The sequence below is a fragment of the Amblyomma mixtum genome, chromosome 2, assembly GCF_055824585.1.
Source record: "Amblyomma mixtum isolate Tamu chromosome 2, ASM5582458v1, whole genome shotgun sequence".
Taxonomy (NCBI): domain Eukaryota; kingdom Metazoa; phylum Arthropoda; class Arachnida; order Ixodida; family Ixodidae; genus Amblyomma; species Amblyomma mixtum.
In genome coordinates this window covers 170172539-170194724 of record NC_143013.1, presented here as the reverse complement: position 1 = coordinate 170194724, position 22186 = coordinate 170172539, and the positions used below count along the sequence as shown (strand labels likewise).

At 48.4% G+C, this 22186-nt stretch overlaps 1 protein-coding gene across 2 annotated transcripts; it reads left to right on the top strand.

Moving 5' to 3' along the window:
- Positions 1 to 2889: 2889 nt before the first annotated feature.
- Positions 2890 to 16226, top strand: LOC149361572 (3-alpha-hydroxysteroid sulfotransferase-like). 2 transcript variants are annotated; one of them, XM_089569533.1, is made up of 3 exons: positions 2890 to 2947; positions 10881 to 10946; positions 15077 to 16226. In XM_089569533.1, exon 3 carries the CDS (start codon positions 15138 to 15140, stop codon positions 16086 to 16088), a length of 951 nt encoding a protein of 316 aa, XP_089425659.1. In that variant the 5' UTR covers positions 2890 to 2947; positions 10881 to 10946; positions 15077 to 15137; the 3' UTR covers positions 16089 to 16226. The 2 variants fall into 2 exon arrangements, with proteins under 2 accessions (XP_089425659.1, XP_089425658.1); XM_089569532.1 differs by lacking the exon at positions 10881 to 10946 and having other exon boundaries at positions 2895 to 2947.
- Positions 16227 to 22186: the final 5960 nt, after the last annotated feature.

The window sequence follows — 22186 nt, the reverse complement described above, 5'->3', positions numbered from 1 at the left end:
CACCCATCATGTTTGAATTTATGGCACGCAGTGGCCGGATCGTACAAAGACGCAGCGAATGGCCTTTTCCACTCCAGGTACAATAAGCCACAAAATTTTGTGACTTGGAGTTTCTAACTCTGAAGCTGAGTGCGATTTCTTCTTTGATAACTTGGTAAAAAATGGGCACAACAAATGCAGCTCCACAGGCTTACCTTGATACACCAATCAAATTCGATCTAAATCTTCAAGGCTAAAACAGCTTCAGTGTTCTACTTGGTTGTTTGCTACATCGTGACAAAATTACTCTCGCAAGATCACAATATCTACACGCTCATCATTTAATAATTCATCTATTTGCAACATACCTGTGCTTTAAAAACCAAGAAAAAGGGAAAAAACTTTTTGCTCTTTATTCTGTTTCTTGCGTTGATTTAAAATGTTAACAGTGTGGGCGATTCCTCTGCGCGGGGACGCACAGGCAGTGACTCGAGGCAGGTTTTTGTATGAAAAGGTTTAATCTCACATCAGGGGTGCCGGTCGTCGTTGGGGCAGCGGGGTCAGGTGGTCCTCTGGCAGGGCTGGTCCAAGAGAGAGCCAGCCTTCGCGGTCGCGGCTTAAGAAGGCTTCCTCCTATCCTCGCTCCCCCCGCCCCACCACTCGGGAAGAAGGGGTCGAGGCTACCCGCGGTGAGCGGCGCGGGATTCAAACTGCCCGCGAGCAGACCCTACAACAGTTACTGTTTTTTGAGAACAATCATATTTCTAACATCGCTTCGATTCTATTTGGCTACAAATTTGGCGCTAAGATTGAATGGCATGGCTACTTTTGGCTACTTTCAGCTCACATTTTGGCTCCTTTTAAAATATTCCCAACGGCAACCCTGTTGGCTTCCTTCTGCGGAGTGACTGATGCGCTCATTGTCACCCTGACAGAATGCACGTAGTAGGTTCACTGCCGCTTGCCAAGCACACGCGATGCGTGGCATAACGCCTTTGCGGCTTGTGGGTGACGTGTTCGCCGCGGCGTCCAGGCAAGCGATCAAAGCCAAACGCTTTTGACGAGCGTTGCGCGTCGAAACCTGGATAATCGTTGCGTTCTCCGTAATCGTCACGCTGGTGGCCGGCTGCTCAGCTGGGCAATGTGACACCGCCTCCTCCGCGAGAGTGGAGAACGCACAAGACGCAATGAAAGTAGAGCCTCCAAGATTCCTGTTTACGCCTATCATCTCTGAGGCCAGTGCGTTTCCCCGGGTCCGCTAGGTGCGCTGTGCACAAAAGTCGGCCGCTGGGGCCTACGGGAGTGTCCGCTCTTTAATTCTATGTTACTCTATGCTCAGCGTATCTATTGTTCCGCGATAGCTACGCCCTCTCGCCGTAGCTTTGCAGTCGCAGAAGCGGCACCACTCTCGTGCCTGCGGCAGTCGCGTTTTGTAGTTTTCCCTTGGTGCGCGTGCGTGGCGAATTTTGCACATCAACGTTCTGCGTCGTGCGGAAGGGCGTGAAGTTTCGCTCCTTCGTGCCGATCGGGCTGGCGTATCCCACCCGAGTGGGGAATTCGGTAACCCGCGACACGTGTCCAGACCTTTCTCTCGTCAAAAATGCTAGAGCGGCTGCTTGGGAGAACTTGGGAGATTCTCTAGGCAGCGATCACCTCCTTCTCCGGATTACACTCATGGCGAAGGCAGCGCGCAAAAAATGGGGTCAGGCCAAGCTGACCGATTGGCACAAATTCCGAAATCACACTATCCCTCCCGTACTATTTTCCGGCGGCTACGCGGAGTGGGCTAACCACATATACAACATTCAGAAACAACACGTCACAACACTACAAACCGCCGAAGAGATCCCCGCAGTGGACACCCACCTCCTGCATTTGTGGCAGGCGCGCCGGAGCTTAACTAAACGGTGGAAAAAGCAGAAAACTAATCGCAAATTACGCGACCCAGTACTGTGGCGCCATATGCTCTGGGTCTCCCCGCTCCCCCGTAACATGGACACCGACATGCACGTAAACAGGCGACAAGCGCGGGCTCGGGCTCTTGAGAGACAACACGGCTCCCGACCCGGTGTATATTATGTAGACGTAGCAGGCCCATCGCCCACGGGATTTTACACGGCCGCTGTCGTTCACCAGGAAATGCACGTTGATGGACTCTCTTTTCGAGCCCCGAATTCAATGCGAGCCGAGGAAGTAGCGATAGCGCTTGCTGCCGCCCACGCCAATTCGAGAATCATCATTACGGACTCCCAAAAAGCATGTGATCATTACTTGGCAGGGGAGATCTCCCCCTTAGCTGCTTGCATTCTAAGACGGACTGCCACTGATACAACACCCAAAAGAATCATTTGGGCTCCTGGCCACCAGGGCTTACGAAGTAATGAGGCCGCTGACGCGGCTGCCCGAGCGCTTACTCACCGGGCTCCTCATCCCAGCTCTTCTGGCTCGGAGACTAACCAGCCGCTGCTGCGATTCAAGGAAATTATAACGCATTATAGCGACATCCACCGCCTTTTCCCGGCCCCTGCAAAGGGGCTGAGTAAGACGGAGGAGCGAACTTTAAGGCGCCTGCAGACAGGTACTCTACTCTGTCCTGCAATCTTAAAGCATTACGATCCTAACACGGATGGGCGATGCCCACACTGTGGGGAGACCTGTGATATCTTCCACATGGTGTGGGCATGTACTCAAAATCCCCACCTCCCCCCTTCCCCTACCCCTTCCAGAGAGGCATGGGAGACTGCCCTTCTCAACTGCTCCTCGCTTGAGTCCCAAAGGGCTCTGGTGAAACGGGCTAGAGACGGGGCATTGTCATGCGGTGTCCCGGACTAGGGACGCCGACCATGTAGCGTGGCCACTCTGTGGCTCCCAAACTCTATTTCAGAAATTAAAAGTTTTCACCACCACCTCGCGGATTCCTGTTGTCCGGGACGACGTCGCGGGCTGTGCATGCGCTGCTCGTGAAGCGGTAAGTACGCGTGTGTACGCTGTGAGAGAGGACAACCCCTCGGGGAAGCCCTCATTTCTCATTCAGTGCCTCATTTTCTATCTCCACGCAGCTTTCGCGCCAGCGTACTTCGCGCGGAATGTATGTGAGCTGCTGAGTAGGCGTTTCTAGCATGAGTCATACTTGAACTCTAGACGTCGAAATGCGCTCAGATACTATGCGTACAGTCGTCAGCACGCTTAACACGAATGACGGCAAGCGTGGCCGGGAGCGGCTTTGACTGACGCCAGCGCCGCGAAGTGCAGCGCGCTGTTGCCGAGATAATATGTAAGTATGTTTGCGGTGGCTGACGATACCTGGAGAGCAGCTCGATTTGACTGCTCACCTTGCTCTGTCGCTTGTGTCTAGCCGGCGGGGTGGGTTCGCTCAATTGACTGTCTCGCGACTTTTCTCTACTGGCCGCGGCTCACGCGGGTGCAGAAAACACGTTGTCGTTAGCTTATCTCCAAAAAGCGTGAAAGTGGCGCGGCTTCAGACCGCTCGAGCGCTTTTCCAGGTCGGCCTCAAAGCCGGTGATCGAAAGAAATGAAGATTCGGAAAAGCAGAACAAGCATGAGCTTGTGGCGTTTGTAAAGATTAGACAATAAATTTTCAAACACGGTGGCATTTGAAAATTTCGCATCAAGATTGCTCAGAACTCAGATTGCTCAGAACAAGATTGCTCAGATTCCATCAAGAACTGCTGAGAGCAGTTCACTTGGTTCACAGAATATCCGAAAGAGTAATCTATTATAAGCCAACCGGTATCCTTCATCGGTTTATACCATTGGGCTCGTTGCGTCTCTGGCCAGAGGCTTCAGAGGCTTCCTAGTTTGCGTAATAATGCCGCTGCGGCATCCAATGGCTTTTGTGCTCAGCTGCTGGCCCGGGAGACCCGGGTTCGATCCCGTGGCCGCGGCGGTCGTATTTTGGTGGATGCGAAATGCTATACGTACTGTCAGCAGCAAAATATTGCGGGACGTCCAGCGCGTGGCGGAGCGACACAACACTGCCTTGCAGCGCCATCTGCCGCCTCCAAGCATGTTGTCGAGGCTCAGGGAAATTGCGTTCGAAGGACGCTTTGCGCATGCCTATCCCTTCTTCGCTATCAAGCATGCCTTGACGCTTGCTTCCCCGTGACGCAATTATCAGTAACGGAGCCGCTGCGGCACTGTGTTACGTTCGCAGCCAGTCCTTCTTGGGCTCGCGCGAGCGATCGCAGCACTGTTCACCATCGCAGCAGCCGAAACAGACGCGCAACGATGGCGACACAGCGATTCATTGCCAGCGGCGAGTGGCAATAGCGGATTCCGGTGAAGAACGCGATGAGACTTGCCTGATAGCAAAGAAAGGACAGGCATGCACAAATAATGGTTAACGCGGAAGTGCTGTGAGCCTGGACATCAGGCGTAGTCACGGCAGATGGCGCTGCAAGGCAGTTTTGCGTCGCTCCGCCACGCGCTGGACGTCCCGCAATATTTTGCTGCTGACATTACATGTTCTGTGAGATGCCAGTGCACGTCAAAAACTACAGGTGTGAGAAATCATCCGCTACGCTCCACTGCGGTATCCACAACATGAGTCACTTTGGTGCTGCATTCATAGCCTGAGTCGCTTTAGGACATTAAATATCATCAAACCGAACCAAGTTTTCCTAAAGAGTCAGTTTTTATCCCTAGACATGCTATACATTGCGCTTCTCGCTAATTACCACGCACTAAAATCTTAGTTTGAATTGCATCGACGTGTCTTTCTTGCTCACGACACGAGCAGCTCTTGCGCGCCTGCACTGGATCTCCAGTGCAGCGTGGGCGAAACATGAAGCCAACCTGCGAGAGCACAGCGACGCACGCTGTCCTAGAATATGAGGAATGAAGAACGTGCGCAACGATGACACCGTATTTCAAAATTTATTGTCCAATTTTTACAAACGCCACCAGCCCATGTTTGTTCTGCTTTTCCGAATCTTCGTTTCTTTCGATCACCGGCTTTGAGGCCGACCTGTAAAAGCACTCGAGCGGTCTGAAGCCACGCCACTTTCACGCTTTTTGGAAATAAGCAAACGGCAACGTGTTTTCCGCGCCCGCATGAGCCGCGGCCAGTAGAAAAAAGTCGCGAAACAGTCAAGTGAGCGCACCCATTCCGCCGGCTAGACACAAGCGACAGAACAAGGTCAGTAGACAAATCAAGCTGAGCTCCAGCTATCGTCAGCCACCGCAAACATACATATTGTCTCGGCAACAGCGCGCAGCACTTCGCGGCGCTGGCGTCAGTCCAAGCCGCTTCCGGCCACGCTTTCAGTCATTCGTGTTAAGCGTGGTGACGAGCGTTCAACCGCATGTAAGATGAGCCGCCGCGGTGGCTCAGTGATTACGGTGCTCGGCTGCCGACCCTAAAGACGTGGGTTCGATACCGGCCGCACAGTGGCGTTTCATGGAGGCGTAATGTTAAAGGACCGCGTATACTGTGCGACGTCAGCACGTAAAAGAACTCCAAGTGGTCGAAATTATCAGAAGCCTTCTACTACGGAGTCCCTCATAGCCTAAGTCACTTTGGGACGTCAAAACTCATAAACAAGAAACAAGTATGTAAAGTGAATATAATTGCGCGGCTAATGAAGTCCACCGTTGTGGCACAAAATAAGGCACGCTTAGATGACCAACGTGACAAAGTAGCTGTTGGCGCTGAATTTTCTTCCAGGTAGTGAAGTGTTGCTTGTGTTTCCATCCACTAAAATGTTTCTTTATTCGCAGCCCACAAAGTGGTATGCTTTCCGTACGTCAGGTGGCAGGACAGTGCTGCACTTCGTAAATTACTGGGCGAAACTACCCACTGGCCACGTCGAACGCTATCAGAACTTAGCAGTCGAGCAACTGCAGGGCATTCATTTTTTTGCGTACCCTAAAAGGCACCGTCAGTGATTTTTTTTTTTTGTCCGTGAGGTGAAGAAACTCTTATCAAATGTTTATTTATTACCAGTGCGTACGGGCCGAGGCATGTTGTTTACTGCAGGAAAGTGCACGAGCTGAGAAATCGAATGGTAGACCTTTTTACATATCTGCTGCATGATTACGCGATAGGCGAGCCATTAGTTGGCATCCTTTTTAAACCAGTTTGTGAACGTAGTCAACCTGCTGAGCCAAGACCTGTCTAGTATCGCTCCACCCGCACGGCGGCGCACGATCATGTTTTCTAAAATAAATTTTGTTCTCTGCCGCCGCGGTGGCTCAGTGGTTATGGTGCTCGGCTGCTGACCCGAAAGACGCGGGTTCGATCCGGCCGCGGCGGTTGAATTTCTTTGGAGGAGAAATTCTAGAGGCCCGTGTACTGTGCGATGTCAGTGCACGTTAAAGAACCCCAGGTGGTCGAAATCTCCGGAGCCCTCCACTACGGCGTCTCTCATAGCCTTAGTCGCTTTGGGACGTTAAACCCCATAAACCAAACCAAACCAAATTTTGTTCTCTCTCTAACATCTCTTATACCTGGTCAAATGCTATAGGGGAGTACCTAAAGGTGGAGCAGATCTTTAATAAGGGAGTAATATCTCATTGGCGTCCACCCGAGCGCTGCCATACGGCTACAAAGGAAAGCTAAACAGCTTTCTCTGAAACTTCGTAGTTAAAGAAAAATTCCTCCTGGTCCAGGACCGCGGACCAGGACGAATTTTTCTTTAACTGCGAAGTTTCTGAGAAAGCTGTATAGCTTTCCTTTGTAGCCGTATGGCTGCGCTCGGGTGGATGCCAATGAGTAATTACTCTCTTATTACGAGTGTTATACCTATGTCACCCCCACACGAGCAATAGAGGCGAATGGTCAATGCTTTAAGTTTGTTGTCATTAATTTCGGAGCTGTTGCTACACGACTGGATTGGTTGTCATTATATGCTTTACGGTGAAGATAACGTCTGCGAGGCAGTAAAAATTTTGGCATTGTTATAAAGAGTGCTCATTAGCACAAAATCTTGTCAGTGTACCCCAAATCAAATATCACAAACCTTTTGCAGAAGTAGCCGTAAACCCAGGCGTCAGCACACAAGTCGAGACTGCTTGCTGGAAGGGCCGGTAAAAATGGCGCCATTGGCAGCATAAATGTCGAAAAAGTCCCCCATGTGACTGAAAACTATGGCCGCCGCGGTGGCTCAGTGGCTATGGTGCTCGGCTGCTGGCCCGAAAGACGCGGGTTCGATCCCGGCCGCGGCGGTTGAATTTCTTTGGAGGAGAAATTCGAGGCCCGTGTACTGTGCGATGTCAGTGCACGTTAAAGAACCCCAGGTGGTCGATATTTCCGGAGCCCTCCACTACGGCGTCTCTCATAGCCTCAGTCGCTTTGGGACGTTAAACCCCATAAACCATAAACCATAAACCATGAAAACTATGAATGAAGCAATTTCTACTTCGGTATGAGGTTGTTTGTAATGAAGTTGCAACGCTTTCAGCGTGAGAATTCGGGATCAGAGTGCGCTTTTCTCGGGCGAATGAGTTGTGTCGAACTCAGTCCTGTGCGAACGGCAATGTAATTAATGCCTTTAGGTCTGCTCGTGCGGGACTGTGCCCACACCGATTGTACTTAAAGCATTAAGCATTTAATGCCATTAAAATTGTTAGTGTGGCACGGATATTACTGGAAAGTGCACGAACCGCAGAAGAAAAGAGGAGAGGCTTCCTATCGATGCACTCAGATTAGACAATGTTCTGGTGGATTTAAAAATCGCCACAGCGATCCATCCAACCTGCGACAGGTCAGGGCAATGGCCACTGCACCGCATTATGATGGGGGTAAGAGAAGGTTATAAGCGGAAAAGGGCCTATGTGTGCCTACGCATTGCTGAAGAAGTACCGTACACCACTCGACGACGTGATAATCCTCAGTGATCATTGCATCATTACTGGTCACTGTTGTTTTAGAAAAATAGGCCTGAAGACCTCGTTCCCGTATGGCTTATGCAAATGGGGTTTACCTCAACCAGCCAGTAATAGCATCTTATCGTGAGTATATCCTTGATGAAGAAAATATTTAAGAAAAAGCTGTCCTGCAAAAATTTATTTGGTAGCAACCAAGAACAGTCGCCCATAATACGAATGGCACAACAAATAATGTAAAGATATTATTTCCTGCATAAACTGAAGGTGTCATAGACAAGGCGCTTAAAGAAGACGACGTAATTTTCAAGAATGGGTTTTTTGCAGTAAAAATATGGTTTTTGGAGCATAGTATTACCTGTGTTTGCGGATAGAGGAAAGTCGGTGAATTATCCTTAGTAGCAAACTGGTTAACTAATTTCTGATCATTAGCTGTATAACCATCACAGCTAGGCAACTGGTTGCGATTAGAGATTTGTAGCCTGTTGTTAGTAATAGCCATATTAGTATTTAGAATTTTGAAAGAGGGATTATCCTCGGCCCAGTGGCGTGCCAAACTACAGAAGCTTCCAAAAATCATGCAGGCAAAGCAACGTTTCCAGTCCACGTAAATAGATTAAAAGCGCAAAATTGTGTTGAGCCACAGTGCCAAGGTTCATCATCATCATCAGCCTAACTACGCCCACTGCAGGGCAAATGCCTCTCCCGTGTCTTTCCAATTAACCCTGTCCTTCTCCAGTTGTGGCAACCGTATCCCCGCAAACTTCTTAATCTCATCCGCCCACCTAACTTTCTGCTGCCCCCTGCAACGTTTGCCTTCTCCTGGAGTCCACTCTGTTGCCCTTAACGACCAGCACTTGTCTTGCCTTCGCATTACATGCCCTGCCGGAGCGCACTTCTTCCTCTTGATTTCGGCTAGGATGTCATTAACCCGCGTATTCCGTCACCCACTCCGCCCGCTTCCGATATCTTAACGTTACATCTAACACTTTTGCGTTTTCTAGGTTCTAGAAATTGATGTGGCTATTACTAATGACCTGCTATAAATTTCTAACTGCGACTAGGCGCCCAACTCTTATACTTAAAAGGTTAATAAAGTTTAGCTAACCAGCTAACTACTTAAAACCATTCATCAGTTTTCTGGCGTCCGCCAGCACTGGTAATACTATGAGGAAAAGGCAAAATCTTTACATCAAAAAACCTAATTTTATGAATTGCTTAGTCTTCCCTGAGGCACCTAAAATGCCACGCTGTTAAATGGAAGCCTAAGGTTTTTACAAGAATAGGTTTTTTGGGCTACTCTTGACTCACTGTACATAATAAAATATTAACCAGATTTACAGCGCCTATACTCTATACGCAGAGTAATATTACATACTTCATGCGTGATTTTAGGCGGCTTCGTATTTTAAGAAAAAGGATGGAAAGCTGGGCGAGTTTGTACTAATGCATACAGCGCGAAGAAGACGATGGGTACAGCGCGAAGAAGACGATGGGTACAGCGCGAAGAAGACGAAGGGCGAAGCAAGAAGGCTACACAGACGAGCGCTGACTCGAAACTAACTTTTTTATTGAGAGGGGCAAACATATATACACAAAAATCACGTGATAAAGCAGAGCAAAGAGCATTGGTCCAGCAAAATCAAGATCAAAAAAATCTCAACTCACCCGACACGTGGCGACGCCCGCTCAAAGGCCCCTGAAAACCCAAGTGAAAAAGTCAAGAATTGTCTAAAAATGAAACCTCTTTATCAACTAATGCCAATGAAGGCTGGTTCACACACTGTGACTGTTTTTAGAGCGCAGCTCTTTGGCGTTCGTTCCTGGGTTTCGCGTCGTCGTCGTCGTCGGCGTTGTCGTCGGCGTCGGCCTCGTAACCAGCTCCGCCCCCCTTTCATCCGCAGCTGGGGTTGACTCACTATCGGCGTCAGCGGCATCAGTCAGTCGCTGCTATCTCTTCCCTCCTCCCTTTATCGTGTTGTCCGCGTCAGCGGCATCAGTCAGTCGCTGCTATCTCTTCCCTCCTCCCTTTATCGTGTTGTCCGCTTGCTGCGCGCGCTTCTGCCCCCATTGTTTGCCGCTGGGTGTACACACCGCCCCCCTCCCCCCTCTTCCTGCGAGTCTCCGGTTGTGAAAGCGCCGTCTCGAACTTAATTCCTTTCTTCGCTCCTCCTCCAATGCAACCCCTGTGCGGTGGCAATCGAGAGCCAGATCGGTGGCGGCGGATCTGTATATGTGCACCGCCCGAGCCGAAATTCCCGCTGCCGTTCGCCCTGTGCGGTGGCAATCAGAGAGCCAGATCGGTGGCGGCGGATCATTATATGTGCACCGCCCGAGCCGAAATTGCCGCTGCCGTTCGCCACTGCGAAATTATCTGCCAGTTCTTTCTGAGCCATGAGCGAGACGACCGATGGAATTCCTCCGTCTGCTAAAAAAAAACTTCTCTGATAGCGCATACATGTGTTGCTCGATTTCTTTGCCTCAATCTATCGAAAAGGTGAAACAGCTTATTTGCTGCGCTCAAATTTCGCATTAGGAAGTAACGTAATCGTCGGTAATTTTTTTTCTGACGAAATAAGCTTCCATTATTTCCCTGGTCATTTTATCCCGGTGGCGAAACAAAATTTTAGTTTTTGTGACCAAGGGGCGGCACTGTTTCTGTTTCTTTTTATCGTTTTCTTTCCCACAATCGCGGCAGTGAACTTTAAGATGTGAATATCTGGAGTCTGAAACTGAGTCAAGGTGTTCCCGCAGGTGACCATTAATACAGCGACCGGTTTGACCAATGTAGACTTTTTTGCATGATAGTGGGAGTTCGTAAACTACAGAACATGCGCAATCCACCAACGTTGATCTGTGTGTAACCCGGCATTTGAACGGACTAACTCCTAAAACCTTTTCACTGCGGTTCCTGATGGCACGGAAAAGTCCACTAAACTAATATGGTGCCGAAAAAATATCAACTTCAAATCTTCCCGCTACATTTTTCAGATTATATGCTACTTTGTGTATGTAGGGAATGACCGCCATTTTCTTACATGCCTTGCCCCTCTTAGGTTTGACGAAACCTGTCGTCACCAGCCGCATTAGCTTTTCACACGCTGCCGAAATAACCGAATCAGGTAACCCTGCGGTTTTCAGCCTGCTGACCTGTACCAGTACACTCTCTTCGATACAGTGGAAACAAGAATTCTGTAAGCTCGAGCAAAGGGCAGACACAGCATTTCCATTTTTTACATTGTTTTACATTTTTTTTTACATTTTCGAGTGACCGGAAGAAAACTGTAATAGAAAAGTGGGTTCATTGGCGTTAGTTGAGGTTGCATTTTTAGATCATTCTTGACTTTTTCACTTCGGTTTTCAGGGGGCCTTTGAGCGGACGTCGTCACGTGTCGGATGAGTTGCGATTTTTTTATTTTGTTTTTCTGGACCAACGCTCTTTGCTCTGTTTTTCCACGTGATTCTTGTGTATATAGGTTTGCTCCTTTCAATAAAAAACTTAGTTTCGAATCAGCGCTCGTCTGGGTAGTCCTTTGTTCTTCGTCTTCTTCGCACTGTACTACCATGATGAATTATTGTAAAACATCATTCTAAACCACTGGTTGCGAAGCAGAAGGGGTAATAATGCATGGCGGCTGTACAAGCAGGATTGAACTTTTTTTGTTCTGCAACCACTTGGAGGACCTATAAGGGCCGGATATTACATCTCCTCAAGAGCACTTCCATTTGGTTCTCAATATGTTAAACCATTTTGTTACCAGTGTTTATTCCCCAGAAAGGGTACGTAGGCTATTACGGACGCCGTAGTGAAGGGCTCAAGATTAATTTTCTCATCTGGAGTTCATTAACGAAGGTACAGCACACCACACGGGTGTCTTTGAACTTCCCTTCCGTCGAAATGCGGCAGCCATAATTTGTATTTCATCTTGCAAACTTGCGCCCGGCAGTCAAACAAACTCAACCTTTCTTCTATTTATTCAGTAGTGCATTCGTGCATTACTTCTATTCATTACTTCTTCTTCTACTCAGTGCATTCCCCTTAATCCAGAGTTTCTGTTCTGCGTCGACTTTTATTACGCTGCATCAATTTTTTTGGCTTCTAAATTCGACCACTCACGTCGGATTAATCAGAAACCTCACATTGACTGTTCTGTTGTCGCACGGTCGATGGCACCATCCTTCGCACAGAAAAAAAAACTAGAGGCGTGATAAATTAGTTGCCAGTCACCGCATTTGCCCAGATAAGGTCGTTTTCTTTCTTGCATCGCAGACGCAGCAATGAATCCGTCTGTCAGTTCTTCCACCTTCAACTGGTGACTTTCGTTGATAGATGACCTCATCCATTATGTTTATCGAGCGTTTATGCAGTGAAAAGCATTTCATAAAAGGTATCACTTTCAGCACCACACGTGACTGCACAAATTTGAATCTGTCACTCACTAAACTGCAACGAAAAGTATAATGACCCTCTTGATTTTCCTTCTCATTGAAACAGTGCTACACAAGCAAGAAAGGACGAGGAGGCAGCACTTCTTTTTAGTTACTTTTTATTCATCAGAACACGCGGAATTTATGCTCAGCTTGATGCGCAGGCGTTCGAATCTCTGAACTAGAACAAAAAGTAGCAACTTCCTCTACTAAGTGCGCTTACTAAGAACAAGTAACAGAAATTCCTTCCCTGGCTAGCTAAAAGAGAGTTTAATACCGCAATCCAGGTCGCCTCTTTTAATGGAATGAATTTGCAATTTGTAAACGCTCCCCGGTTTCTACATCTATGGTGCTCTTTTAACCTCATATCCACACGTATGTCTGCCGTGTATAGGCCTTTTCACACGATAGCTGGAGTCCGTAAACGACCTGCTTATCGCAAGTGACCGCGATAGCAGTGTGGCTGATAAGTGCACTGTGCCCCGACCACCTGAGCATCGAACAGTGAGGCCACATTCTATAACCGGTCGGACATCTCATCAACGAATGTAAAATGGAAATCCACTTACGCCGATCAAAAGACTCTCCTGGTCATGGTACGTCTCTGCGTATTTAGAACACTCAGCCGCTTGTCACGCTCGTATGAAATGAGGGCCACTGTGGTAGCCACCCACTTCAGCCGCTCCACGCGGTCTTAGCACTTAAATTTCCCATATCGAAAGGTCTCAGCTTCATCGTTTCTACAAAAAAAAGTGATGCCTATAGAAAGTTTTACGCATGAAATGCTTTTAGCTTGTGGGCGCGCCGCGGTGGACCGTGGTGCCGGAGCGGAGAACACGGAGGCGGCCATGAGCGAACGTTAGCGAAGCGCTGCGCTGCGCTGCCGCCGGAGCAGCGCATGCGACAAGAGCGTCTTCGTGGTCCCGCTGTGGGTGAATCTTTTGGACGGCGCGAAGAAGCCTAAGTTGTGCCCTGCAGCCCTATAGGGCAAGCGCAGTCCCGGTGGCACTTGATGAGCTAGTCATTCAGCAAAACGTGTTAGCGCAAACACAGACAACCACAGGAAGCCGTCTCCCTGCAGTTGTCTGTGTTTGCACTATAACCTTTTACGGAATCACTATACACCAATTCGCTCAAAAAGTTCTATTTACAAGATAGTCGCCAGCGCCGCGTGAGTTGCCGTCATTACGTAATGCACGCGAACCCTAACACAGGTCCCGTGACTGTATTTGTCGGCATGACAGTAACCAGTTCTCATTTTTCTTTTCGACATTGTGGTCAGCGGAGGCGGTGATGGCGGCTTCCAGCCGCGGCTAATGTCCCAGTGTTTTGTTGGAACCATCCCCTATTCTTCGGCACGAGGCGAGCGGTGGTCGCGTGGGCCGCCGTGCACAAAAAACGGCAAAGAACGCCGGGAACCTTTCGTTCATGAAGAAAAGTTAGAGGAACGAAAAATGGGTGATGAGCGACGCTCCCTGATACTCGTGTTCGGCTGTCAGTATCAATGAGCCGTCCTGGATTAGGGTACGTCCTTCCTGACTGCATTTCGTGGTGATATGTATTCTCGACGACGAGATCGCCCTAGAGTACGGTACGCCTCTCATGCAATGCATTTTGTGCGAAAATCTACTCTCGGAGTTGATGTAGTCTGAATTTTGGAGGAACTGCTGCGGATGTTTACTTGAACTGGACAAGACTGTAATCGTAGGACGCGGGTCATGAGTGCGTGAGCGAAACCACTTGGTGAATGCACGAAAAAGACGCGCTGTTAATGTGTAAGTAAGGTTTCGCCTTTCTGGCACGCTCTTTCTTGTCATATCAAGTGGGGCACAGGTGTGGCGTCATTTCTTTGGTTGTAATAAGAGAGCAATTACACACTGGCACCTATTCACAGCTATACGGCTACGAAGGAAAGCTATACAGCTTGCGCAGAAACTTGCAGTTAAAGAAAAATTCGTCCTGGTCCTTGTTTCAAACCCGGGACCACCGCTACACCGGAGCAGTTGCGTTACCAACTGAGCTAAACGGCACAGCTAGCTTATGGTAGGGCGAGAGAGAATTGATAAATAACCCGAAGTGGGAACAGTGTTGTTCAAATGTTTAGGGGAATCATTTAACTATTTTTTCCATTGTACGTTCTCGATTTTTTGTTTGTGTTCGAGGTTTCTCAGACGCCTTCGCACCTGACGGAGTATAGATTTTGTCTTCCGTTAAATAAAAATTAGTTTCAAGCAAGCGCAGTCGCAGAGTTCTTACTTTTGTTTCTCTCCCTGTTTTTCGAAAATGCGTCACCACCAACTCGTCCTGAAGTTTTCCACCCCATTGGAAACACTGATGGCCTAAGTGGGAGGTGAACGCATTGCACACCGCGAATTTGTTGTTGCTGCGTTCGTAATCCGACACTTATCTACACATGTCCTTTTCCGACTGCTGCTTGAGACGACGAAACGGAGGCTGGCGACTAAAGCATGCTCAGTGAATTCTTCTAAGGCACAACTCTGGGGGAGCGGAGTTGCCAATTAACAAATGGCCGCATTAAGGTATCATGAAGATGTAAAATCTGGTCGGCTATTCTACGAACAAGCTCGTGGATCCCGGATCAGACGTGGGCGACAGGATTTGATTTGTTCCAAGGGGCATGAAACAGTTCAGTGCTGCTATGCCAGTCAGCGTGAACAGAATGCAGCCGGAGGTTGCAAGAAGGTATGAGTAGGGCGGGGACGGCAAATGTTGACAGTATTCTTACCCTGTCAGCGTTATGTTAGTAACGTTGTCAGCGAATCTTTCTGAATAAATTCCTCTTGCCTTCTTTTTTTCCTTCCAGGCAGGTGAAATCAAGGCATAAGCTGGTGGATTCAGCTGCTTTTCTCTGGTCAGCTAAAATCATGGCACCAAAGAAGCCGTACTGTCAGATTATTGACGGCGTCCCTCGATGCCCAGGCTTGGATCCGGACGTCTTCAGGGAGAGTCTGAAATTACGGGCACAAAATAATGACTTGGTGCAGTGTACTTACCCGAAAGCGGGCACACACTGGGTTATGTATATCATGGAATTGATCCTCAAAAAGGGAGAGCCTGTGCCTAATCATGAAGACTTCGTGCGCTACGTTCGCTTCATCGGCCGCATGGATACCGAGGGCTGGCAGTCCCCTCTACCCATTAGGCTCTTCACAACTCACGAGCCGTTAACCAGAGACACAATGAACCCCGAAGCCAAGTATGTATACGTGGCTCGGAACCCGTGGGACTCGTGCGTCTCCTTCTACCACATGGCGACAACGTTGAGTATGTTCAATTTCCGCGACGGTTCTTTCGAGGACTTCTTCGACGCATTTATGCGCGGAGACTTCGGGTACGGTGACTACTTCGACCACGTTGCCTCCGGTTATGCACTGAGGAACGAGCCGAATCTGCTGTTCTTGACGTACGAACAACTTAAGAAGGAAACTAGAAAGGCGGTCGTCAAGATTGCGTACTTCCTCGGAGATTACTACGGCAGATGCCTCGAAGAAGACAACGACTTACTTAACACGCTGCTTAAATGGTCAACCGCAGAATACATGAAGAATGTCCTGGTGTTGGATCTTCAATCAATAGATCCAGCTTGGAAGACTCGCAGAACAGAGACCACAGTGCCAAGCAAATCTGCATACGAAGGAGACCAACGTCGATACTCTCTGGTGCGGAGCGGCAAGCCGGGCGACTGGAAGTCTTATTTCTCGCCTGAGCAACTGCGCCTATTGGAGGCGAAGATTCGGGACAGGGGTGCAGATGCCTCGTTTATGGAACTATGGAAGGATATTCGAGAAGAAGCACTCGCAGCGTCGCAAGGATGACGACTGACAGTCGGTCTTCCATTACATACCCGGGATCTTAAGGCAAAACCTGAAATTACAGGAACATATTTATGAAGTGAGCATACACTGCTCAGACCACTTGGGCCGGAAGCAGGGAATAAAGTTGTTGGAAACTCGCGTTGTCTCGTTATCTCACCCTTACTGAGCGTCTCGCGCTACTTGCGTCCATTCCTCTTGGTGTTGTGCAAGATGCCCTTTCCCGGCAGTCTCAGTACAGGCTTCTAGACAAAAATTTCTCTTTTAAATTCAAGTAGACCCGCACCCCTCTCCCGAAAAAAATTAATATATTAGAGTGTATTTCACATTCGTACTTCGCTGACTAATCTCAATAACCACGCGGGGTAGCACCATAAAAATATCGTCAGCGAGAGGCAATAACAAAATTACGAGAGAAAATTCTTCTCCCTGCAGCCCAACCTGTGCCAAAAATAAATCGAAAATCTATTTCACCCGAGAGTGCACCTGGGACTGAAAGTTTTGTAGTCGCTACAGGGACCACTTCTTTCTCCGCAACCAGAGAGCAGGAACTATTACAAGTCTTGCTAAGGCAGGCAATTTTCTGAATGCTGGATTTTTTTCACGCAAAGCCTAGGAAAATTTGTATTTAGTGCAAAAAAAAACAAACTTATTTGCTGTTTTCAATTGGTCATGCACCGCCAGTTGCCGTGCGGCATTGTGCGCTTCAACACTCAATGCCAAGCGACATCAACCAGGTTTATTGCTAGGCCCCTTGCCTTTTTTGCGCTTGATGGTATGTATTTGAATTTGCAAGTACGGCCACTGTTAACCTGCGTTGAACAAGGCGACAAAATGGGGAGCACCGAACTTAAAGCTCTTAAGTAGGAGTTTTACTTGCGTTCAAATAGATTTTCTTCTTTTCGGGCCTAACGGGGCATCAGGGTTTGACATTAGCCTAAGCATCAAGGGACTTATACAGAGCGTGTTGCTTTTAAAAGTGCAGCAATATAAGGCATGTCTGCTTCAGTACTTTCAAACCACATCCAAAGCCATATTTATAGATCGTAAAACGATTTTCTCCAATTACAGATGGCCGTCGCGGTGGCTGAGTTATGGCGCTCGGCGTCTGACCCGAAAGACGCGGGTTCGATCCACGGCCGCGGGCGTGAAATTTCGATGGAGGCGAAATTCTAAAAGCCCGTGTGCTGTGCGATGTCAGTGCACGTTAAGAAACCCCAGGTGGTCGAAATTTGCGGAGCCCTTCACTACGGCGTCTCTCTTAGCCTGAGTCACTTTGGGACGTTAAACCCCAATAAACCAAACCAATTCCAGATGTTAAAAGTACTGCACTTCTGACACCTTGTCAGGCCCTTATTGAAAACCTTTTGCGAGTATGCGCTGCCAACCCACGACAAACAAGGCTTTTTGCATCGCATCACGGCACTGTCACTACAGGACACTGTTGCCCTCATCAGCGGCGCAACTTTTATTCTCTCCAATCGTATGCTTCCTAAACACAAGAGCGAGCCTTTCAGCACTAATCGGCGTGGATCAGTTCCGTGTACCTTTGAAACAAAGAGTAAAAAAAATGAACATGATTTACAGCCACGAAGGCGCCGGGTTTTGAACCCGGGGCCTGTCAGATACGACGCGAGCGCTGAGCTAGACTTTTTATTTATTTATGCCCTGGCTTTGGCTCATAACATTTAACCAAGAAACGCTCAACAAACAACGCTACGTACAGTTGTCAGCACGCTTAACACAACGAAAGGAAAGCGTAGCCGGGAGCGGCTTGGACTGACGCCAGCGCCGTGAAGTGTTACGCGCTGTTACCGAGATATGTCGGTATGTTTGCGGTCGCTGACAACAGATGGAGCGCAGCTCGATTTGACTACTCATCTTGTTCTCTGACTTGTATCTAGCCGGCGGGGTGAGTTCGCTCACTTGACTGTTTCGCGACTTTTCTGTACTGGCCGCGGCTTACGCGGGCGCGGAAAACACGTTGCGGTTTGCTTATCTCCAAAAAGCGCTAAAGTGGGGTGGCTTCACACCACTCGAGCGCTTTTCAGACCGGCCTCAAAGCCGGTGATCGAAAGCAATTAAGATTCGGAAAAACAGAGCAAACGTGGGTTTGTGGTATCTCTAATAATTGGATAATAAATTTTCAAATCCGGTGGCATCGTTGCGCAGGCTCTTCATTCTTTATATTCTAGGACAGAGTGCGTCGCTGTGCTCTGTCAGGTTAATGTCTGGCTTCTAGTTTCGCCCACGCTGCACTGGAGACCAGTGCAGGTGCGTACGAGCTGCTCGTGTCATGAGCAAGAAAGACACGTCGTTGCAGTTCAAACTAAAATTTTAATGACTGGTTATTAGCGAGAAGCGCTATGTATAGCATCCCTTGGAATAAAAATGACTCATTAGGAAAAGTTGGTTTGGTTTTACGATATTTAATGTCCGAAAGCGACTCAGGCTATAGATGCCGCACCAAAGCGACTCAGGCTGTGGCCGCCGCATTGGAAGGCAGCGGATAATTTCTCATACCTGCAGTTCTTTGACGTGCGCTGGCAACGCACAGGAGACGGGCGTATAGCATTTCGCATCCACCAAAATAGGAGCGCCACGACCTGGATATAACCCGGGGCTCCTGAGCCAGCAGCTGAGCACAAAAACCATTGATTGCCACAGCGGCACTATTATGCAAACTAGGAAGCCTTTGACCAGAGATGCAGCAAGTCCAATGGTATAAGCCGATGAAGGATACCGGTTGGCTTAAAATATATTGCTATCTGAAATAGTCTGTGAACCAAGTGAACTGTTGCCGCGTGTCTCCTATCCGGGCACTCTTGATGCGATCTTTACGAAGTGACTATGATATGGCATACATGGCGCTTGATTTTGCGCGAAGATTGATATCATGAAGATATACTGTAAAATGGCGTTGCTCGTGTAGGAATATCATCAAAGGGACAAACCACGGGTTACGGTTCGGGTAATTTCATGCCAAGCAGCCTAGTGATTGATTATAGGACACCATGAAGCGATAAGGAAGCCTGAAGTGGACCGTTTTCAGGCAGCTAGCCAGATGAGACAGCATGAACGCGCTAACGCCAATATAGGCGCGGCGACAGCCAATGAAATTTACGATAGTTTGGGATGACGCTAGACCAGGGTTATATAAAGCCATGCATCTAAGCAGTGCGCGCTAAAGATGCCGCGAAGAGTGTCGAGGGAAGAGCTGCTCGCTATAGTTTGCATGTCCCGCACAATGTCGCTGCGACAAATAGCTGCTACAGTTGGGCGGCCAGTTTCCACGGTGAACCTGGTTGTCCGGGAATTCAGAGACGAACAACGGATAGATGATGCTGCACGCCCTATTCCGTAGCAGGCAACAACCCCAGAAGATCTCCGCATTGCAGCTGCTTCAGTCAACGACCCCTTCCTGACAGCGCGCCAAAAACGCGATGAGCTTGGGCTACATGTTAGCACGGACACTCTGCGCGGAACACTGCGTGAAGCGGGCATCCAAAGCCGGGTCGCAGCAGGGAAGCCAGTGTTGGAAGCGTCGCATCGACACCAGCGACTCCAGTTCGCTCAAGAACACGAAGACTGGGCGGCGGACGACTAGGAATACGTCGTTTTTACAGACGGAGCAACACTGTAAAAAAAAATGCTCCACAGTACAGAGAAACCCGCTGGTAATGCGTTGCCGGAGGGTTTTCCGCAACATGAATAGAGCGACTCCGTCTGACGGTTGTCACATTCTTGGTAACGGAAAGTTACGCTATAGTATGCACGAGAATGAAATCGTTTTTTTTTTTGCAACGAATGCTTCTGTTATGTTCTTATAAAAGGTCCCGTAATGTGTATGCATACTTTCTCCGTTCACTTGGAAGTCATCTGATCTAGAACGGAAATAATCTGCATTGTAATTATGTACTATCGAGAGCAAAAATAACTGACCCCTGCCAGCGCGTGCCGATCCGCGCCAAACTGCATGCGAGCGCCGCCTGATGAAGCGCTCCTAGTGCCGAGACCAGCGCAGTGGCGTGCACCCATCTCGAGGAGCGCTGCGCATTGCGTGCCACTGTGCTCGTCTCAGCATCTGGAGTGCTTCGTCAAGCGGCGCTCGCATGCAGTTTGGCACGGATCGGAATGCGCTGGCAGATGTCTGTTATTTTTGCTTTCGATAGTACTTTCAGTAGTACATGCACATTCATTTGTGTATAGCTTCTGCGCAAAATGTTCACTGCATATATAGCAGTCCAGAGGCCGAGGAAATAAGTATTATGTACAAGACTCATGCATATTATGTATTGCACACGTACAAAGAATGCAGCTTAGAATGAAAGAGTGGTTAGTGTTTGGGTGAGTACAAGTAAATACGTTTTATTTTCTTGACAAATTGCACACTCTGTACCTCTAAACATTGCTGTCGGATTCATCTGAAAAGATAAAAAAATGCTCGTTTAGTAGCCACACAACACCAATTAAAAATTTCACAAATATATTTGAACCATCCGCTATTGAACAATTGACTTTCGTAGATGCTTGTAAAAGCACTGAGAACCAAACCAATATGAATCATTGCCTAGAATTCATTTCTCATAACAGTAAACAGTAAAAACCATAGGGCCAGGAAAAAGCAGACAAAATGCGCTTACGCGGACACCACTGTGTGCATGAAAGTCTTTACTGTTGTCTACCATTTTGTGCAAATAGAAAGTAGCTGAAGATGGGTGCCAAATACAATTCGATGCAGGTGCCTTTCATTACATAGTACTCAATGCACAACTTAGCGAGCAAGGAACATTGGTAACATCTGAAAAAGGCCGGACAATTGCCCACAAGCATGATGATGATTGTGATTTTTTATGGCGCGAGGGCATCTGAGGCCAAAGAGCACCATGGTACAAGGTATTTTCTTCATCTCAAGGTGGGGCAACGAACCATTTGGCAGACATTTCACCCTAAAGAAGACGAGCACCACGTGAGGAGAAAGCTTGTACCCATTGGATTGGTGGTTACCCAGCACTTGCCCACAACCAATCAGGAAGCATACTTCCCCGAAGTCTTATGCTTTCCGTCATAGTTTCCATTATCTCAGCATCTGCAAGAAAATGTACACTCTCTGATGTCAGAGAAAATGCAGCCACAAGTGCTGGTTGCAGCTCACTAAGGTATTCAAATATCTCTGCAGTGCGCCTCACGAGGAACAGATGGTTAAGTTTCCACAAAGGGCTCTTTGCAGAAATTTAACCGAAGGCCGCTGCCATGTTAACCTTTTCAAAAAGATGGCCCAGAAAGACGAAGTGTCGTCATGTGTCTGATGTAGAAAAAGGATGAAGGCATGAATCTTTCAGCTTCTTCAACAGCTGTGATGTGTTTGATACTGGTATTGCTTGGTTTGGTTTGGTTATTGGGGTTTAACGTACCAAAGCAACTCAGGCTATGAGGGACACCGTAGTGAAGGGCTCCGGAAATTTCGGCCACCTGGGGTTCTTTAACGTGCATTGACATAGCACAGCACACGGGCCTCTAGAATTTCGCCGCCATCGAAATTCGCCCGTCGCGGCCGACCCGCGTCTTTTGGGTCAGCAGCCGAGCGCCGTAACCACTGAGCCACCGCGGGGGGGCTGTTGCTGGTATTGCTTCGCACAGCTTCAGTCTTCTCTTTGACATTTCGTGAAATCATTCCATAGCTTTGAAAGATCTCGCTTGCAAACATTTTGGTTCTAATGGAGGAGCAAAAAAGACCCATGTCCTAGGCCTTTTAGAGCGCAGCTCTTTGGCGTCCGTTCCTGGGTTTCGCGTCGTCGTCGGCGTCGGCGTCGGCCTCGTAACCAGCTCCGCCCCCAATGTCACGCTTTTCAATTGGTCGAAATGCTCGTGACGTCACAGTGCGCGAATTTCAAATGGGGCCAATTGTACTTTGGCTAGTAACCATGCAACCAATCAAAGGGATCGTATAGTGATGCTGCAACTAAGTTGGACTGAGTTTAGTTAATTGCTTAATTAATCAATTAGCCTAATTAATATAGAGGAGAATGAAGAGGTCAGAAGAAAAGAAAAGAAAGACACGCGCCGCAGCGACAACAGCGTCCGCGGAAGGAGACGCTGCT